Source organism: Hemicordylus capensis, chromosome 3 (genome assembly GCF_027244095.1).
Source record: "Hemicordylus capensis ecotype Gifberg chromosome 3, rHemCap1.1.pri, whole genome shotgun sequence".
Classification (NCBI taxonomy): domain Eukaryota; kingdom Metazoa; phylum Chordata; class Lepidosauria; order Squamata; family Cordylidae; genus Hemicordylus; species Hemicordylus capensis.
In genome coordinates, this window is record NC_069659.1 from 183,525,332 (window position 1) to 183,540,875 (window position 15,544).

The following is a 15,544-nucleotide window of genomic DNA, read 5'->3' on the forward strand; positions in this document are numbered from 1 at the left end:
TCTCTCCTCCTACGTGAATGTTTCTAACCCCCTTTCAAGCCCATCTAAGCCAGTGGTCATCACTGCATCTAGAGGTGGTGAGTTCCACAAGTTAATTGGCTTTCTTTTTGTGTATTCTGAACAGAGATGGGCCTCAGTGCTGAATGTGATTTAGAGGAATTTACTAGCTAAAGGACTTCAGCAAGTGATTAGGTGGAAATCTAATCTAAGGGATTAGGTGGGAAATTAGCTGGGGACATGCAATGGATGTGGCTGTTGCCTTTGCCCTCTTACATGTTACAGAGGACTCATGCAAGGCTTATTATAAACTTTGTGTCCAACTGTACAAGCAGCAGCTGCAGCCCACCCCTATCCACAAGCATCCCCTTCCTTCAGAATTTGTTAACAGTCAAAATGAATAGAAAAAAGTCAAATGAATAGAAAGTGACATGTGGGGAGCAGAGAGGGCAGGACTGGGATGACTCGCTCCTGGTGCTCTGACACTTTGAGCTGCACCCCCAAGACAGTGTTTGGATTCAAACCAGAGCCAGCATGACCAGTAACAGTAACTTGTGACTTCACAGTCAGCCACAGAATTCTGCCATCATGGTTCCCCCTGGAAACCTGCGAAGATTCTGCAGCAGGCTCACTTGGCAGCGTTTTAGATTAGCTGAAGCATCTTCGATAAATTGGCTGTCTTCGGCTGTCAGTTTATTAGCAGCTTATCAGCTTAGTTGTCAAGATGGGTGGCTGTTGGTCATGTGTGGCCTGCAGGTAAGTCTCTGGCATGGTGGGTGAAGCCAAATCTAATGGCAGTGTGGACTTGGTTTTTAAAGATGCCCTTCCGTTGTTTTAGCTTGTCTGGGCAGAGAACTGAAGCCCAGCCTGCTGTGTTCACACGTGTTTGTGCTCCCTGTGGGAACTTCAGTGGTCACAAGTTCACCACCACTATTCACACCACATAGCTTCTCCCTGAAATGCAGGCAGCCCTTGAAGGTCACCTGCTTGGCTGATTTCCACTGTGTTTCTTAAGCTTGGAGGTCCTAGACTGGTGAAGCTGTATCACTCAGGAGCTACTGGCTGGCTCCTGTGGACCAACTTGGGGGGTTGTGGGGAAATCCTGCCCACCAGGTGAAGCTGACTTCAAAAGTTGCCCCCCAGCACCCCCATGTTATTTCCAAGAACATGCCTAACCTTTTCTTCTTTCACGTTCCCATAGGTCTCACCCAGAAGCAGAACCAAAGTGAGTTGCTCTCTTCTCTACCCTTGACTCCTCTTAATGCTTTTGGCTCTGGTGTGGCCAGCTGAAGGGATGGGGGGGGGGAGTGATGAGGGGGAGGTGTTCAGACATAGCCCAAACCCAGGTGTGGCATATATTGCCTCATCAAGGTGAGCCCATCTCCTTTCCATGTTCAGAATGCCAGTAATTGGCTGCTGAATCAAATGCCAATTTCATCAACTGTCCCCTTGATACCTTTGGCAGGCTGCCTCCCTCCTATTTAAAACACAAAACAGCATGTATGTGTCCCTTTGCGGGGGGGGCTTTTTAAAAAGTGGGGAAACTACACTGGAGAGGGGTGGGAAAGCTGGCCTCATGACTGTGAACTACGAGAGCAGGCCCACCCCCCTCCCGCCACAACCAGTCAATCCTCAATGAAAAATACTCTGAGCAAAATGCAGTGAGTGACATTCAACGGCAATTACATTCACTGCTCCCAACTATGGAATCATCCAAAATTAGCAGGGTGAGCTAGAAGGATTAGGGGAGAGGACATACTTGGCTGCATGTGAATTAAAATTAGAGGGAGGGCACATACTAGTAATACCCCTAGTATTACTGGGGGAGGAGACCCTCTCTTTCCTGTGATTTGCTACTAAGAATATTTCTCCTTATCTCTGCAGGGATGAAGATGAAGAGGGGGCACTGACAGGTAAGTGGATGATGAGAGTGCCTGCTTCTCCTCAGGGCTCCCCAGCCCCCCAGGGAAAGCCGCCTTGGAGAACTGTTTCTCTTAGACAATGGAGAGAGATGGGCAGACATCCATCCGATGGATGGCTAGCAGGAGGGCAGGTTCAGCCACCTCTATCCTTTGCTGTTGATGCAGCCGAAAGTATTAGAGGAGACTTGGGGGCGGGGGCTCTGTGAGTAACATCTGATATCCTCCATTCAAAGAGGAGATGGGGAAAGGGCTGTGGCAGCAGGCAGGTAGGTTTGGTCATTCTCCTTTAGAGGTTGTGCACTTTTGAAAAAGTCCTGCAAGAACCCTTTGCCCACAACCAGCCCCAAGACATCCTCTAAGTCTGTTTCTCCCTGCCTTCAAGAAGAGGAAGCTAATTGTTTCCAAAGTATCTCATTTTTTGACAATTACATGGGTCAAGATGGAATTGGAGGATCACCTGAAAACAAGGGCAACATTTCCTGGCCAATGTGCTCTGAGCTCGGACCAAAGAGACTCTTTTTTTCTCCAACCACAGTTTTCTACCTCTAGGAGCCAGGCCTGCATTCCTGAGATCACAGCTATGCTTCCTGCTTATGGCATCCAGGCAGATTTTTAAAAAAAACCCCACCCCACTAGGCCAAGAGGTTGTAACTGGGGGTTGGTTCGTGAACCAGAGATAGTCCATGTCAACCATCAGCTCCCATTCTGCTCAAAGGAGAAGTTTCTTTCCTCACACAGAAGGGAGAGCCCATAGCCCAGTAGTGGAACAATTGCTTTGCATGCACAAGGTCTCCTGTTGAGACTTCATCATCTTCTGTTAAAGGATCTTAGCTAGCTAGGAAAAGGCCTCTGCCCAAGAGTGGCTGCCAGCCAGAGTAGGGCAAAGACAGCCAAGAGCATGACTTGGTAGAAGGCAGATGCACTTGTATGTACAGCAGGCAGAGCCTGGCCATTGCACTCCCTTCTGAAGTGTACTTGGTGAGGGCTGTCTTGCCAGTCAGTGTTATGCAATGTACTGCTCTTCATTCCTTGCTTGTTTCCTTGGGTGGCCCACCTCACCACAATCCTAGGCTACTTCCCAGCTGGCTAACCTAGGCAGAAAAGGGAGGCCATTTCTATCAGGCCTACAAGCCATGATCATTTCCTGATTCCTGCTTTATTTCCTCTTTCAGGTCATCCCAGAAACCCAACCCATGTTGTACCATTTTCTGGGGGACTCCCCAATGTTTTGGAGGACACTCTGGGGAAAGAGCTCACTGAGGAACCCTCCGTGCCAGAACCTCTTCCAGCACCTTGTATCACCAACAACATCCTGGTGGAAGAGCTCACTGAGGAACCCTCCGTGCCAGAACCTCTTCCAGCACCTCACATGACCAAAGACATCCTGGAGGAAGAGCTCACTGAGGAACCCTCCGAGCCAGAACCTCTTCTAGCACCTCACATGACCAAAGACATCCTGGAGGAAGAGCTCACTGAGGAACCCTCCGTGCCAGAAGTTCGGCTGCAGCGGTGGGAAAGGGAAGGTATGTTCACAGCATGCCCCTGAAATTGCTGCTGGGCTAAGAACAGCTCTTTTGCTCTGTTTATTTCATGTTGAAATGCTTGATTTGAGTCTGCATCTAAGATTTCAGAGGGGAGGCCTGTGAGTGGCTTGTCAGTGCTTGCTGAAGTGTTCCTTCGTTTTCTGTCTTTCATGTGTCCAAGCTCCTGTGCCTGTAATCCAAGCAGCTTCTCAGAGTGAGCAGTGAGGGCAAGTGATGGTGGGTGTGGTAGGATGTCAGCCTTTGCAGCTGACCTCCTGCTTCTTCTTCTCTCTTGCAGATGTTCCTGCAGACCCTGCTGCACTTCTCCAGCCCTCTGGGTCTGAGTCATCATTGTCCTCTGCCTCCCATGAGGTTGCCTCCATCCCACCCTCTACCTCCACCTCTTCCCTCCTCCTGCATCCCTCTCCACCTCCTCCTTCTTCTCCACCTCTTCTGGAGCCGGACCTCAGCAATGTAAAAGAAACTCTGCAGAGTTTGGTAGAGATCCAGGTCCTCTGTAAGTCTCACAAAGGCAGCACTCCATAACCTCTACCTTTTCCATCCTCATTGTGATTTTACAATCTAAAAAACTTATAGTCTAAAAACAGAGGCAGGGATACAATAGAGGAAGGAGAGGGAAGCTGAGGTGGGGGCAAGTGGGGGAAAGATGTGTATGTATTTCAGCCGCAGCTCCTTAGGACCAGGGAGACCCAGGTTTGAATTCTCATCCAGTCATGAAACTCTCTGGGTGACTTTGGGCCAGTCACTTGTCCCACAGCCTAACTTACCTCTTAGGGTTATTGTGAGGAAAAAATAACCATGCATAAACCTCCCTGAGCTGTTTGAGGAAGAGCAGAATATGAATGCTAAAAGGAAAACAAATATCAGCCCTTTTGAGTTTAAGCTGAGATGAAACAGGGAACCAAGGAGGATGATATACAATTGTGCATATTACAAATCCTCCTTATAGTGTCATCAATGTACATGGGCAAAAGTTCCCTGCCACCAGGAGCATACAGTCTAAAGTTTGGCTTTGGAGAGAGAAGTGAGGAAGAGGAGGAATGGGAGAGGAAAGCATAAAGGGCATTCAATTCAAGCTGATGGAGCTGCCTCTACTGAGGCATTAAGCCAAAGGCTGCGCAGTGGAGGTGGGTTTTCAGGTACCATTGGAAGGATAGGAGAGAGATGAAGGGCCACATCTGAGTGGCTGTTCCAGACCCAAGGGTCAGCGAGAGAGAAGAGAAAGAGTTGTTTTAGAGAGCAGGAGACCTTCAGGTGGCTCCTGAAGACAGAGAAGCTGGAAGAGCAAAAAATCAACCTGACGGGGTGCAAGTTCACCGGGGGGTACATAGCCATGGAGGATTTTCAAGACAGAGAGGAGGAGTCTGTGCTGGGCGTGAAAGAGGACTAGAAGTCCGTGCAGGGACTGACATGGTGGAGGACAGGCCCCTTCACCCTGTTTGTTTTCTCTCCTTCAAGGCCAAAGAGACCTCCGTAGCTGCCAGGAATGTGTACAAAGCTTCAAGGCACTGAGGGGACAACTGAGGTGGCTAAGGAGCAGACTGGCCAGGGTGGAAGCCACTATGGGGATCGTGGTTCCTCCAAGGGAGCTGTACATTGCTGAGGAAGAAGGGGAAGGCAAATTAAAAGAGACAACTGTGCTACTATTTACATAAGTAGCAATAAAATGCTATGTATATATTTTTAAAATATTAAATATTTGTTTTAATAGGATGTAGAGATAGAACAGCAATAAAACTAGCATATTTATTGTTTAAAAAAATAAAATGTTTTATTTTAAAGAAAATACATTTGTCTTGCTTTGAATATTCTTTGGGTAGAGTTCAGTAAAAAGGTCTTTGGGTCAAACTCAGCTACAGAAAATATTCTCTTGGCCAGTCCACTCAGGGCCAAGAGATGTTTGAGAGGTTCAAGATGTAGCTCAAGATAGACAGTTCCTTGCCAGGAGGCTCATACAGAGCTTGTCTGCCCCAACATGTATGGCTAGGAGGTTGGATTTTGGCCCTGAAGAGAGATCTGCCCCGTGTGGAAGAGGATGGAATGGTGATGCGGAAGAGGAAGCTTGATTTAGGGCAGGGCTGCACAACTCCAGCCCTCCAGCTGCTGTTTGGCTACACTTCCCATCAACCCTGACTATTGGCTACTGCGACTACTGGGGACTATGGAAGCTGTAATCAAACAACAGCTGGAAGGCCCAAGTTCGAGGCCAAATGTTATTCTCCAGCCCTCTTATTTTCCACCAAGAGCCACAGCAGCAGCTGGAGGCTTAGATCCAGGCGGAGTCAAACTGAGTGACTGATTTGGCCCTGGGGGAACAGCTAGGAGGTGGCACCTCCATTTCCTTTGCGGGAAGAAAAGCCGTGGGGGTGGCTCTCTGTAGAGCATGACAGGAAAGAACCAAAAAAGGCAGCCTCCATATCAGGCCACCTCCCAGGACCTTCCAGCCTTGCTCGTACTCAAAGAGACCACCTTTATATCATGAGAGCTCTGTATCAGACCTCCACCCAGGGCAATCCATCCCTGCTGATACTTCAGGGAAAGAGAATGAAGAGGCCCCCTACATAGCAGGCCTCCTCCCAAATGCAGGATCAGCAATGAGATTAGACCTTTAGCCTCCAGGCTGTTTTTCTGCCGGAGAAGAGAGAAGAAGGAAAGCCTGAAAGAGAGCACTTGTCACTGCAGATGTTAGATCTGATATGACAATGAAATAAGACAACAATGCAGGGACCACTGCATTAGCTACACAACTCAGTGGTCGAATGCCTGTCCTTGACCATCTCTAAGAGCCCTTAAAGATGGCCAAGTGTAAGGACAAGAATATGTTTGCTCTTGAGGCTCATTGTGCATGCACTGAGAAGAATCATTAGAATCAACAGAAGATGCCTTCTTAATGGGATACATTGGGCTGAGTGTTTGCACCTAGAACAACACATCACCATGGGAGTGCTGTGCCCATGAATGCATTAATGCAAAGAGGTGATGTTTCAGACAAATGGTGAGCCTGATTCAGACAGCTCTAGGCAACAAGCTTGATACTCTGACAATGATTCAGGAATATCATCCAATCTTCAAGGTCAGTTTCCTTTTAAAAGTGAAGAGAGAGTTTCTGTAATCCTGACACCATTATTACATTTTATTAACATTATGCTAACTGGATGGTCATACATTGATTTTCTTAAAAGGATTCAATTTCCTGGCCAGAGTGACCAACATTTAGTCTACTAATTGTTTTAACTTAAGAGAAATAAACAGCTCCAGGAAATATGACTGTTTTGGATGCCCCTTAATAAAAATGGAACTACTTTTATAGAATTTCCTTATTTTGCCAAGACCAGATGGCTGAATTTTGAAAGCACATTTAGCAAATAGTTTCTCTCTCTCTCTTTTCTTCTGATAGAGAATAGTTCATATCTGTATCAATATATGCCAGCCCAGGACCAACTCCAAAAGTAAATGGGATATTTGGCCCAGGGGTCGGGGAGCCAACAAATCAGCAGCTGAAAGTCTCTTGCTGTTGCCTAGCAACTAGTACACACCCCTTTGCCTTGGCTCAGCAAAATTGCCAAATCAGATCTCAACATGGATATCACAAGCCACTGCACACCTAACCATGACAGTGCCTGCAACGAGGCAAGAAAGGATGCATCTTGTCAAGAGAAAGAAACATTGGTAGACTTACCATGAATGGTTCTTTTTCAGGTATGGGGAGGACATCCTTCACCAATGGGTTTGTCAGGCTCCGCATGCTCCGAGACAGGGCCAATCAGAAACAAGCACGTCCTCTACCCACTCAGCGCCTCCCTTCGTTCCCCAGTTCTGGTCATGCAGTGAGAGAAAGCTGAGGAAAAACACAACACTTGCCCCGGTTAAGGAAACAAGGGCAGAAAGGGACTAGCAACCAGGTAGAGAAGGATATGAAAACAGAAACGAAAAAGTGAATAGAAAACTATGAACCCTAGGAGTTGCCCCGCCACCCAGAGGTCCCTCTTCACATCCGCGGGAGAGCCGGATGCCCTCCCCATACCTGAAAAAGAACCATTCACGGTAAGTCTACCAATGTTTCTTTTTCCAGGTTATGGGGAGGGTATCCTTCACCAATGGGACATACCCAAGCCAGAAAAAACGGGAGGGCAGCGGATGTTTAAACCACCTTTTGAAGAACCGTGCGACCAACAGCCGCCTGGGCTTCGTAAAAAGATGGAATTTTGTAATGCTTAATAAAAGATGAGATAGAAGACCAGGTTGCCGCCTTGCATATCTCTTCAATAGGAACCCTAGCTGAGAAAGCGGCAGAAGTGGAGGCACTCCTTGTGGAGTGGGCCGTGATGCCTGGTGGTACTGGGAGGTTCAGAGAGTCATAGGCCAAGGAGATGGTGGCCTTAATCCACCTGGCCAGTGTGTCTTTAGATACTTTAAGGCCTAAACTTGCTGGCTGAAAGGAAACGAACAGGGAGCTGGACCTACGCCACCTCTTAGAGTGCTTAATGTAAATGCGAAGAGCCCTACGAACATCCAAGATATGCCAAATCTTCTCCTTGGGGTGCTGAGGATTCGGACAAAATGAAGGGAGTACCACAGCTTGAGACCTGTGGAACACAGAATTAACTTTAGGAATGAAGGTAGGGTCCAATTTCATCACCACAGAATCTTCTTGAAAAACACAAAGCTCATCTCTAACAGATAGAGCCGCCAATTCTGACACTCTCCTTGCTGAGGTAATAGCCACCAGAAAAAGAACTTTAAAAGACAACAATCTTAGAGGAACCAGACGAAGGGGCTCAAACGGAGCCCTTGTTAGAGCATTTAACACCCTATTCAAATCCCAAGAGGGAAAACGCTGTATTGGAGGAGGACCCAAATTCTTAGTGCCCCGAGAAACCTTTGGATGTCTGGGTGAAGACCTCGAGACCCCAGAACTGAAACATTTAAAACCGAGGACAAGGCCGACATTTGACGACGTAGCATGTTACATCGCAGACCCTTATCAATACCACGCTGAAGAAACTCTAAAACATCTGGAACGCCCGCATTTAAGGGAGGTATATTGCAGGATCTAGCCCAGGAAGAGAAGGAAGACCATGTAATTTTGTATATACGTGTAGTGGAGTCACGCCTGGAGGCCAAGATAGTGTCCTGAACTTTCTTAGAGTACCCTTTCCTGTCTAAATACTGCCGCTCAGCCTCCAAGCGTGTAAGTGTAACCACTGAATGGGGAAGAGGAACCAGAATGGGGAGAGGAGGGAATGCATACAATCGGCCCCGAGGCCAGCTGGTCACGAGGGCATCTGTTTGTTCCGCCTGCTGACACTGGTGTCTCGAGAAAAATCTGGGAACTTTGTGATTGAGAGGGGAAGCAAACAGATCCACTAACGGAAGACCCCACTCTCCTACTATCATTTGGAAGACCTCCACATGAAGAGACCATTCTGCTTGGTCCAGAGACTGTCGGCTGAGCCAGTCCGCCTGCAAATTGGCTATCCCGGAGAGATGTTCCACAGAGATGGACTGCAGATTCTGTTCCGCCCACTGAAAGCACAAGTCTGTTTCCTTCATCAGAGATCTGGAGCGCATACCCCCTTGGTGGTTTATATGCGCCTTGGCCGTGATGTTGTCCGTGCGCACAAGCACATGTTGATTCTGCAGAAGGTCCCGGAAGCTTTCCAGGGCTAAACGGATAGCCTTCAATTCCAGCCAATTGATGTTGTGCCTTAGGTCGCTCTGCTCCCACCTGCCTTGGGCATGGCGGTTTGCACAGTGAGCTCCCCAGCCAAAGAGACTGGCATCCGTGGTGACAATCACCTTCTCTGGAATTTGAAGGGACACTCCCCGACATGTGGCTTTTGACAACCACCATAGAAAGGATCTTCTTACAGGTAAGGGAACCTTGACCCATAAGGGACGTTTCTCCATGATGAATTCCTGATAAGGGAGTAACAGCCACTGCAGTGGTCTGGAATGCCACCTGGCCCAAGGAACACAGTCCAGACAGGAGATCATAAGACCCAGAATGTGTGCCAGGTGAGCGAGAGAGGCCTTCTTCTTGTGAAGGTAGGGAGACATGGAGCAGTGCAGCTTCTCCAGATGGTCCTTTGGCAGGCTGACTGTGGCTGAAATTGTGTCGAAAAGTACCCCCAGATGGACCAGTTGTTGGGTCGGGGATAGATGACTCTTGGCCTTGTTTATGATAAAGCCATGTTGTTCCATGAGGTGAACCAAGCGGGCCACGTCCTTCATCGCCTGTTGGCGAGATGCAGATCGAATCATCACGTCGTCGAGGTACGGGTAGGAATGAATACCTTCCTGCCAGATCCGTGCGATGACTGCCACCATCAGCTTTGTGAAGACCCGGGGGGCCGAAGACAGGCCGAACGGAAGAGCTCTGTATTGGAAAAACTTGTGGTTGTAGGCAAATCTGAGATATTGACGGGAATGAACATGAATAGGGACATGCAAGTAAGCCTCTGACAAGTCAAGCGATGCCAGCCAGTCCCCCGGGAGGACAGAGGCCTTGATGGACCGGAAGGACTCCATACGGAAAGTCCGTTTCCGGACAAAGCGATTCAACCGCTTCAAGTCCAGAATAGCACGCCATGAGTTGTCTTTTTTGGGAACCAGAAACAAGCGTGAAAACACCCCTCCTGGATTTGTTGAGATCGGAATTGGTTCTATGGCCTGGATCTATACAATAGGTGTTGAATGGCAACCTCCATCAATTTTTTCTTCGTTGAGCAATTTGACAGAGGAGTCTCGAAGAAAAAATTGGGGGGTGTTGTCCAAAAATCTATGTGGTATCCCTGAGAGATGGATTGTCTTACCCAAAGATCTGTAGTTGACTCGAACCAGGTCTGAGCAAAAAGCCGTAGCCTTATACCTACTGGTGGCGAGTCATTGTTTGCGGTTCTGTTTTGGCTGATTAGCAGGGAAACCTCCCGCTCTGCCCCTCCCAGTACCTCTGTTTCTGAAGGTCCAGGACTGACGCCAGTTAGATCTGTCCTGTCCTCCTCGGAACTCACGGTCTCTGAATCCGTCTCGGAAACCTGAGGAGTTAAATCGAGTAAAGGGCCGGTATGAACGAAAGGAATTCTGGAAGCCATTTCCACCCCCCCGAAAGAAACGCCTGTTGTCTGTGCGACCACCAGGCATAGCCTTCTTCTTGTCTTGAGTCTCAACCAATACTGGTTCTAGAGATTCCCTGAAAAGTTTGCTGCCCTTAAATGGAGTAGCCCCTAAGGAGGCTTTAGATTTGGCATCCACTCTCCAGTGTTTTAACCAAAGGCCTCTCCGAATGGCTACATTAGCAGCCATAGATCTAGAGGCATGTTGAAGGCAGTCTAGGCTAGAGTCAGCCATAAGGGCAGAAGCCTGGGCAATCTTATTCAACCCTTGTCGGAGCTTAAGATTTTCAGGGGGTACCAGCTTAGCTAATTCTTTAGTCCACAAAATCGTTGCCCTGGCAAATATGGAGTTTGTAGCTGCAGCTCTGATGACCGTCGCAGAACCATTGTGGATCTTGCGGAGCAGATGATCGGTTTTCTTGTCCTCTGGCAATTTAAGGAATTCCTCTCCTTCCCTGTTGACCAAGGATCCGGACACCAATTGCGCCACAGGAGCATCTACAACTGGAAAAGCTAACAAGTCCATTACATCAGAGGGCAGAGTATATAATTTCTTAGGGATTTGAAACACAGGCTTAGAAGACACAGGAGTGGCCCATTCCGCAAGCATAACCTCCCTGAACAAGGAGGGGAAAGGCACTTTGGCCGGGGTAGAAGATGTAGATGGGAACACCTCCTGATCCAAGCCCTGGACAGCCTGTGTACCATCTTCCTTGGAAACATCCTTAATAGCTCTCTTAACCTTAGCAAGCAAAATTTCAAACTCCGCTATGGAAAACAGTCTAGCAGTAGTAGGCTTATCAGAAGGTGTTTGCTCGTCAGAGAGCTCTCTTTCCTCCCTTTCTGACTCTGAGGAAGAGCCATCCAGTCTCACCGTGGTAGGAACTGAGGGAAGCGTACTAGAAGGCTCCAGGTTAGGCCTAGCCTCCAGAGTACCACGGCCAACAGGCCCCATGGAGGCGGCATTACTAGGGGGCAGCCCAAGACTGGAATTAACATCAGGTGCCCCAGCTTCCGACACCCCGCCAGCACATTGTTTCTTTGCTCTAGGGAACCCCTCACCTGAGGATGAAGAAGCATCATGGTTCCTCCTAAGGCGTTTTTGGCTATAGCGTCTCGCAAACCACACTCGCTCCCCAACAGGAATATGGTGTCTGGCCGGACTGGAGTCCGGGGAGGATGAAAATGAGGGACGCTGGGGTCTGTGGCTAGAACGCACCTTGTGCACAGATGCTGAGATAGCAGAGTTGGAAGGTTGCAAAGGAGCCCTGGATGATTCCTGAGGAGGCCCTTGGTTAAGCAGGGGGGAAACCACAGCCATGCATTGGGTTCTAATAAAATTCCCCAACCATTGCAATTCTTTAAGGGACAGTTGTTCCCCATTAGGGCCCACAATACCTGCCGCTGGATCTGCCCCTCCAGCCATGGCGACGTGCCCCGAGTCTGGGAGCCCCACGGGGCTGGCACTAGTAGCGCCTGAGGCGACCAAACGCCCTCCAACCGAGGAGTCCACCGGCGGAACATGTGCAGCGAGAGTAGAGAGTGGTGCCACAGGTTCGCGGGGCCTCGCCGCTTCCAAAATGGCCGACGCACTATTGGCGGGAAGGCTGCAAGGCGGTTAGAATAAGAAGTAAAGAATTATCAGATAAGATCTCACGAAATACGGCCGTTCTCGGAGCTAGACAGGACCAGAACTGGGGAACGAAGGGAGGCGCTGAGTGGGTAGAGGACGTGCTTGTTTCTGATTGGCCCTGTCTCGGAGCATGCGGAGCCTGACAAACCCATTGGTGAAGGATGCCCTCCCCATAACCTGGAAAAAGGCACACCACCTGCATTCAAGGGTGGAACTTGGGGGGGCAGCCAGGGCACGTGCCCTAGGCGCCACTGAGGAGGGGGTGCCACACCAGTTCCTGCCACCCCCACCCCATTGCCCACCGGCCCTGCCCCAGGGCCCCTCAGCCACTTGCCATCCTGCTTGCCTTGCCCTCCGGCTCTGGCCTAGGATCCGAGCGGCCTGCAAACTGCAGAGAGCTCTTCTTCGCTCCCCGCCTCTCAGCTGATTGGCAGGTGGGCAGGGCTTCCAGAGAGGCCTCCTCCCTGAAGCCTGAACTTGGCATTCCCCAGCAAGCCAGGAAGGAGGCAGGAAGAGTTCTCTGCAGCAGACTCTCTGCCCAGACCATCCAACACAGCTTTTGCAAGGTAGACTGTGAATTCCTTTTTGTGGTTACCCCCCACCCCACCCCAGGTATATAGGGATCTGCTTGCCATAGGGGGGGGAGAGAGAGAATGAGAAGTCTCTGAATATTTAATTTAAAACAGATAGAAAAATTTCTGGCTTTAAATTTCTGGCTTTTTACTATCTAAAAAGGCCTGTTGCTTGTTTCATGGCAGAAAATTACAAAAACTTCTGGAACAAACAATATTATATTCACTCATTCATGTATAAATGCACTTATGTTCAAGTTGTTTTGCAACCCAGAAGGTCTGAGTGAGAACTGTGAAGCATGTGTTGTGCTTTTATTTTATTTTATTTTATTTTTCTTGTGTGTGAACTGCTCTCCAATAACTCACAGGACTTCAGGGTACATCTGGCCAACATCTGAATGCAGAACCTCCATTCCAGAGGAGATGTGTGTTAAAGGGCTTTAAAAGCCTCATGTGAAAAACCTCCTGGAATCAAACTTTACTGAATTTGTTCAAGAATTCTGAGAAAACAAACATAGGCTCACCCTGCATGGTTGAAAGTCTCCTTTGCTAATCTGCAGCGAGGAGGCCATTTTAATAATTAGTGTTTCTGGTGTGTTCTAGGCATTAAAAGTAGCACAAATATATAGTACTCAATGTATATCACTATATATTGTGAAGTGTCCGTGTGTGTATTCAGTGAAATGTATTTCCAGGCAGCATACTTATTTTGAAATATCAGACTTAAATCCTTGGGGGCCTGGGGTGCGTGGAGGCCCTGGACATTGAGGGGCTGGTGGCCCATTTTAAAATCTCATCTTGGCCCATTCCAACCTTGCTATGTCCCTGGCAGTCACTACACATGGGTTTCTGCACAACACCTGCACAGAAGAAACTTCCATGTAGAAAATGTGTCTCTTGTAAACTGACCTTGAATTTTCCATCCATGACTGGGATATCTGAGATTTAGAATCAATAATAAAAGAACAGCACACTGCTTGTGATGGGAAGGGGCAAATTACAACGATTTCTTAGTCTGGCAGGGGCTGGTTTTGGCCCTGGCAGAACTTGGCTGTCTGCTCCTGTTGCAAATGCCTCTGTCTAGTATGGCAAACTAATGTATCCTCCTCCCTCTTGGTGTCAAAGTAAGCACTAGTGTGGTGAATGCACATATACCCCATCATGAGCCAACAGTCTTCACAAGACAAAGGCTGGCAGGAATCATTCACTGGTTTATAGACACACACACCCCCACCACCTTCTTCTTCCCCTATTTTGCTAGTGGCTATTTGGGCAGGTGAAAAAAGCATGAGATGAGACAGAGAAAATGACACTTGGAATCCTCACATAACTCCTGACTGTTGTTCTAAGTCTTTTACAGAGATGGCTCCTGTTTTCAGGTTTTGATCAACCATGTCTAGATGGTACAGTGTTCCTTTTAACAGGGATTTCCATATATTGTTGACTACAAGTCCCATCATTCCTGTCTGGACAAGGGCGCAATTTCAGTGCTTGCCCTAGGCGCTATTTTCCCTAGATACGCCTCTGATCACATCTTTGTCTTTAGTTTCAGCATCCAAGTAGTTAGTCACGACTAAGAATCACTGAAATAAATGAGACAAGTTTGTCATGACTGACTTGATTCCCATTAATCTCAACGGGACTCAGTCCTGAATAATTTAGTCTGGATGCTGCCCACTCATTCTAGTTCTGTAAGCCAAATGTCAAAGAAATGGGTTCCCTATTGAAATCTGTCTTGTAATTAAATGTATTTGTAATTTTTTTATTTATAACATGTCAAACACTGTTATATTAAATGTTCACAAAAGCAATATAATAAGGAGAATTAAATACTGGGAAGCATAAAAATGAATAATAACAAACCAATCAGATTCTACATTAGAGATTCACTGAAAAAGCCTGATGAATCTAAACATCCATAAACAAATGCTGAAGCTAAAGAGAGTTGTCACCAGTTGGGCCTCCCTTGGAAGTGTTGGAGAAATCTCCAGGAGTTCGTTTTAATGAGCAGAGGCCACACCATCCATCAGGTTCAAGGTTTATTATCACAACCTGCTGGGTTCCTGCACACTCAATAGACTTGGCAAGAGTGCTTTATACAGTTACAGATCTTAAAGCAAACATAGGCCCACCAATTAGGCCTTTCTGCACACTGTCTGAACCAATCATAATAGAACAAAGTTTCAGCATTATGCAAAGTAAGGATTGTAAAGTTTTCCCAAATGGGAGCATATACCATAACCAGTTACCCAATTACAGCAAAGGTCAAACATCAGCCTATATAGCTAGTCATATTGAGAGTATGCACCAATCACCATTTGCCAGCAGTTCTTAACACTCCAGTCTACATGTTGTCCCAATTCCTTCAATTCCCTCCAAATAGCATATTTATACATTATGTTACCATAGCAACCCTTGCAGCCCTACTGAAGTTCATAACTCACAGGCCTAGCCTGACTAGGCCTGAACCAGATCCAAATAAAGTTTTTCTTCACCAGAGGTGTATTCCATAATTGTACAGCCATAAGAAAAAAAAGTTTGTTCCATTCTCCCAGAGGCTGAGCCTGAGGTGGGCACAAAACTCTCAACAGGTGTTTCCTAAGGTAACCTGGGCACAAGCCTCAGAAGGCTTCAAAAGTCTGTAGTCAATATCTGAAACTCAACATATAAGAACATAACCAATACCTCAGAGCACATTCAAACATTTATTTTTATTTATTGATTTAAGGTATTTATACTCCGCCCCTCCACTACACTACGG

At 47.7% G+C, this 15,544-nt stretch overlaps 2 protein-coding genes across 3 annotated transcripts; one reads left to right on the plus strand and one right to left on the minus strand.

The window, feature by feature from the left end:
- Positions 1-614: 614 nt before the first annotated feature.
- LOC128352280 (drebrin-like) lies at positions 615-5,243 on the plus strand. 2 transcript variants are annotated; one of them, XR_008320298.1, is made up of 5 exons: positions 615-753; positions 1,199-1,222; positions 1,882-1,910; positions 3,092-3,959; positions 4,922-5,243. XR_008320298.1 is itself a non-coding variant. In XM_053312725.1 (4 exons), the coding sequence occupies exons 1-4, from the start codon at positions 722-724 to the stop codon at positions 3,463-3,465; spliced, it is 459 nt and encodes a 152-aa protein (XP_053168700.1). In that variant the 5' UTR covers positions 615-721; the 3' UTR covers positions 3,466-4,270. The 2 variants fall into 2 exon arrangements, 1 of the variants encoding a protein (XP_053168700.1); XM_053312725.1 differs by lacking the exon at positions 4,922-5,243 and having other exon boundaries at positions 3,092-4,270.
- Positions 5,244-10,348: 5,105 nt separating this feature from the next.
- Positions 10,349-15,120, minus strand: LOC128352279 (uncharacterized). The gene is made up of 2 exons (XM_053312724.1): positions 15,099-15,120; positions 10,349-12,185 (listed from the first exon to the last, which is right to left on the minus strand). Exon 2 carries the CDS (start codon positions 12,002-12,004, stop codon positions 10,349-10,351), a length of 1,656 nt encoding a protein of 551 aa, XP_053168699.1. The 5' UTR covers positions 12,005-12,185; positions 15,099-15,120.
- Positions 15,121-15,544: the final 424 nt, after the last annotated feature.

Excerpts from the sequence above, each read along its gene's own strand:
- LOC128352280 (XM_053312725.1), top strand. The coding sequence starts at position 722 with ATGGGTGGCTGTTGGTCATGTGTGGCCTGCAG. Across the intron at positions 1,223-1,881 it reads CACCCAGAAGCAGAACCAAA|GGATGAAGATGAAGAGGGGG; the intron begins GTGAGTTGCTCT and ends TTATCTCTGCAG. Across the intron at positions 1,911-3,091 it reads TGAAGAGGGGGCACTGACAG|GTCATCCCAGAAACCCAACC; the intron begins GTAAGTGGATGA and ends TTCCTCTTTCAG.
- LOC128352279 (XM_053312724.1), bottom strand. The coding sequence starts at position 12,004 with ATGGCTGGAGGGGCAGATCCAGCGGCAGGTATTGTGGGCCCTAATGGG.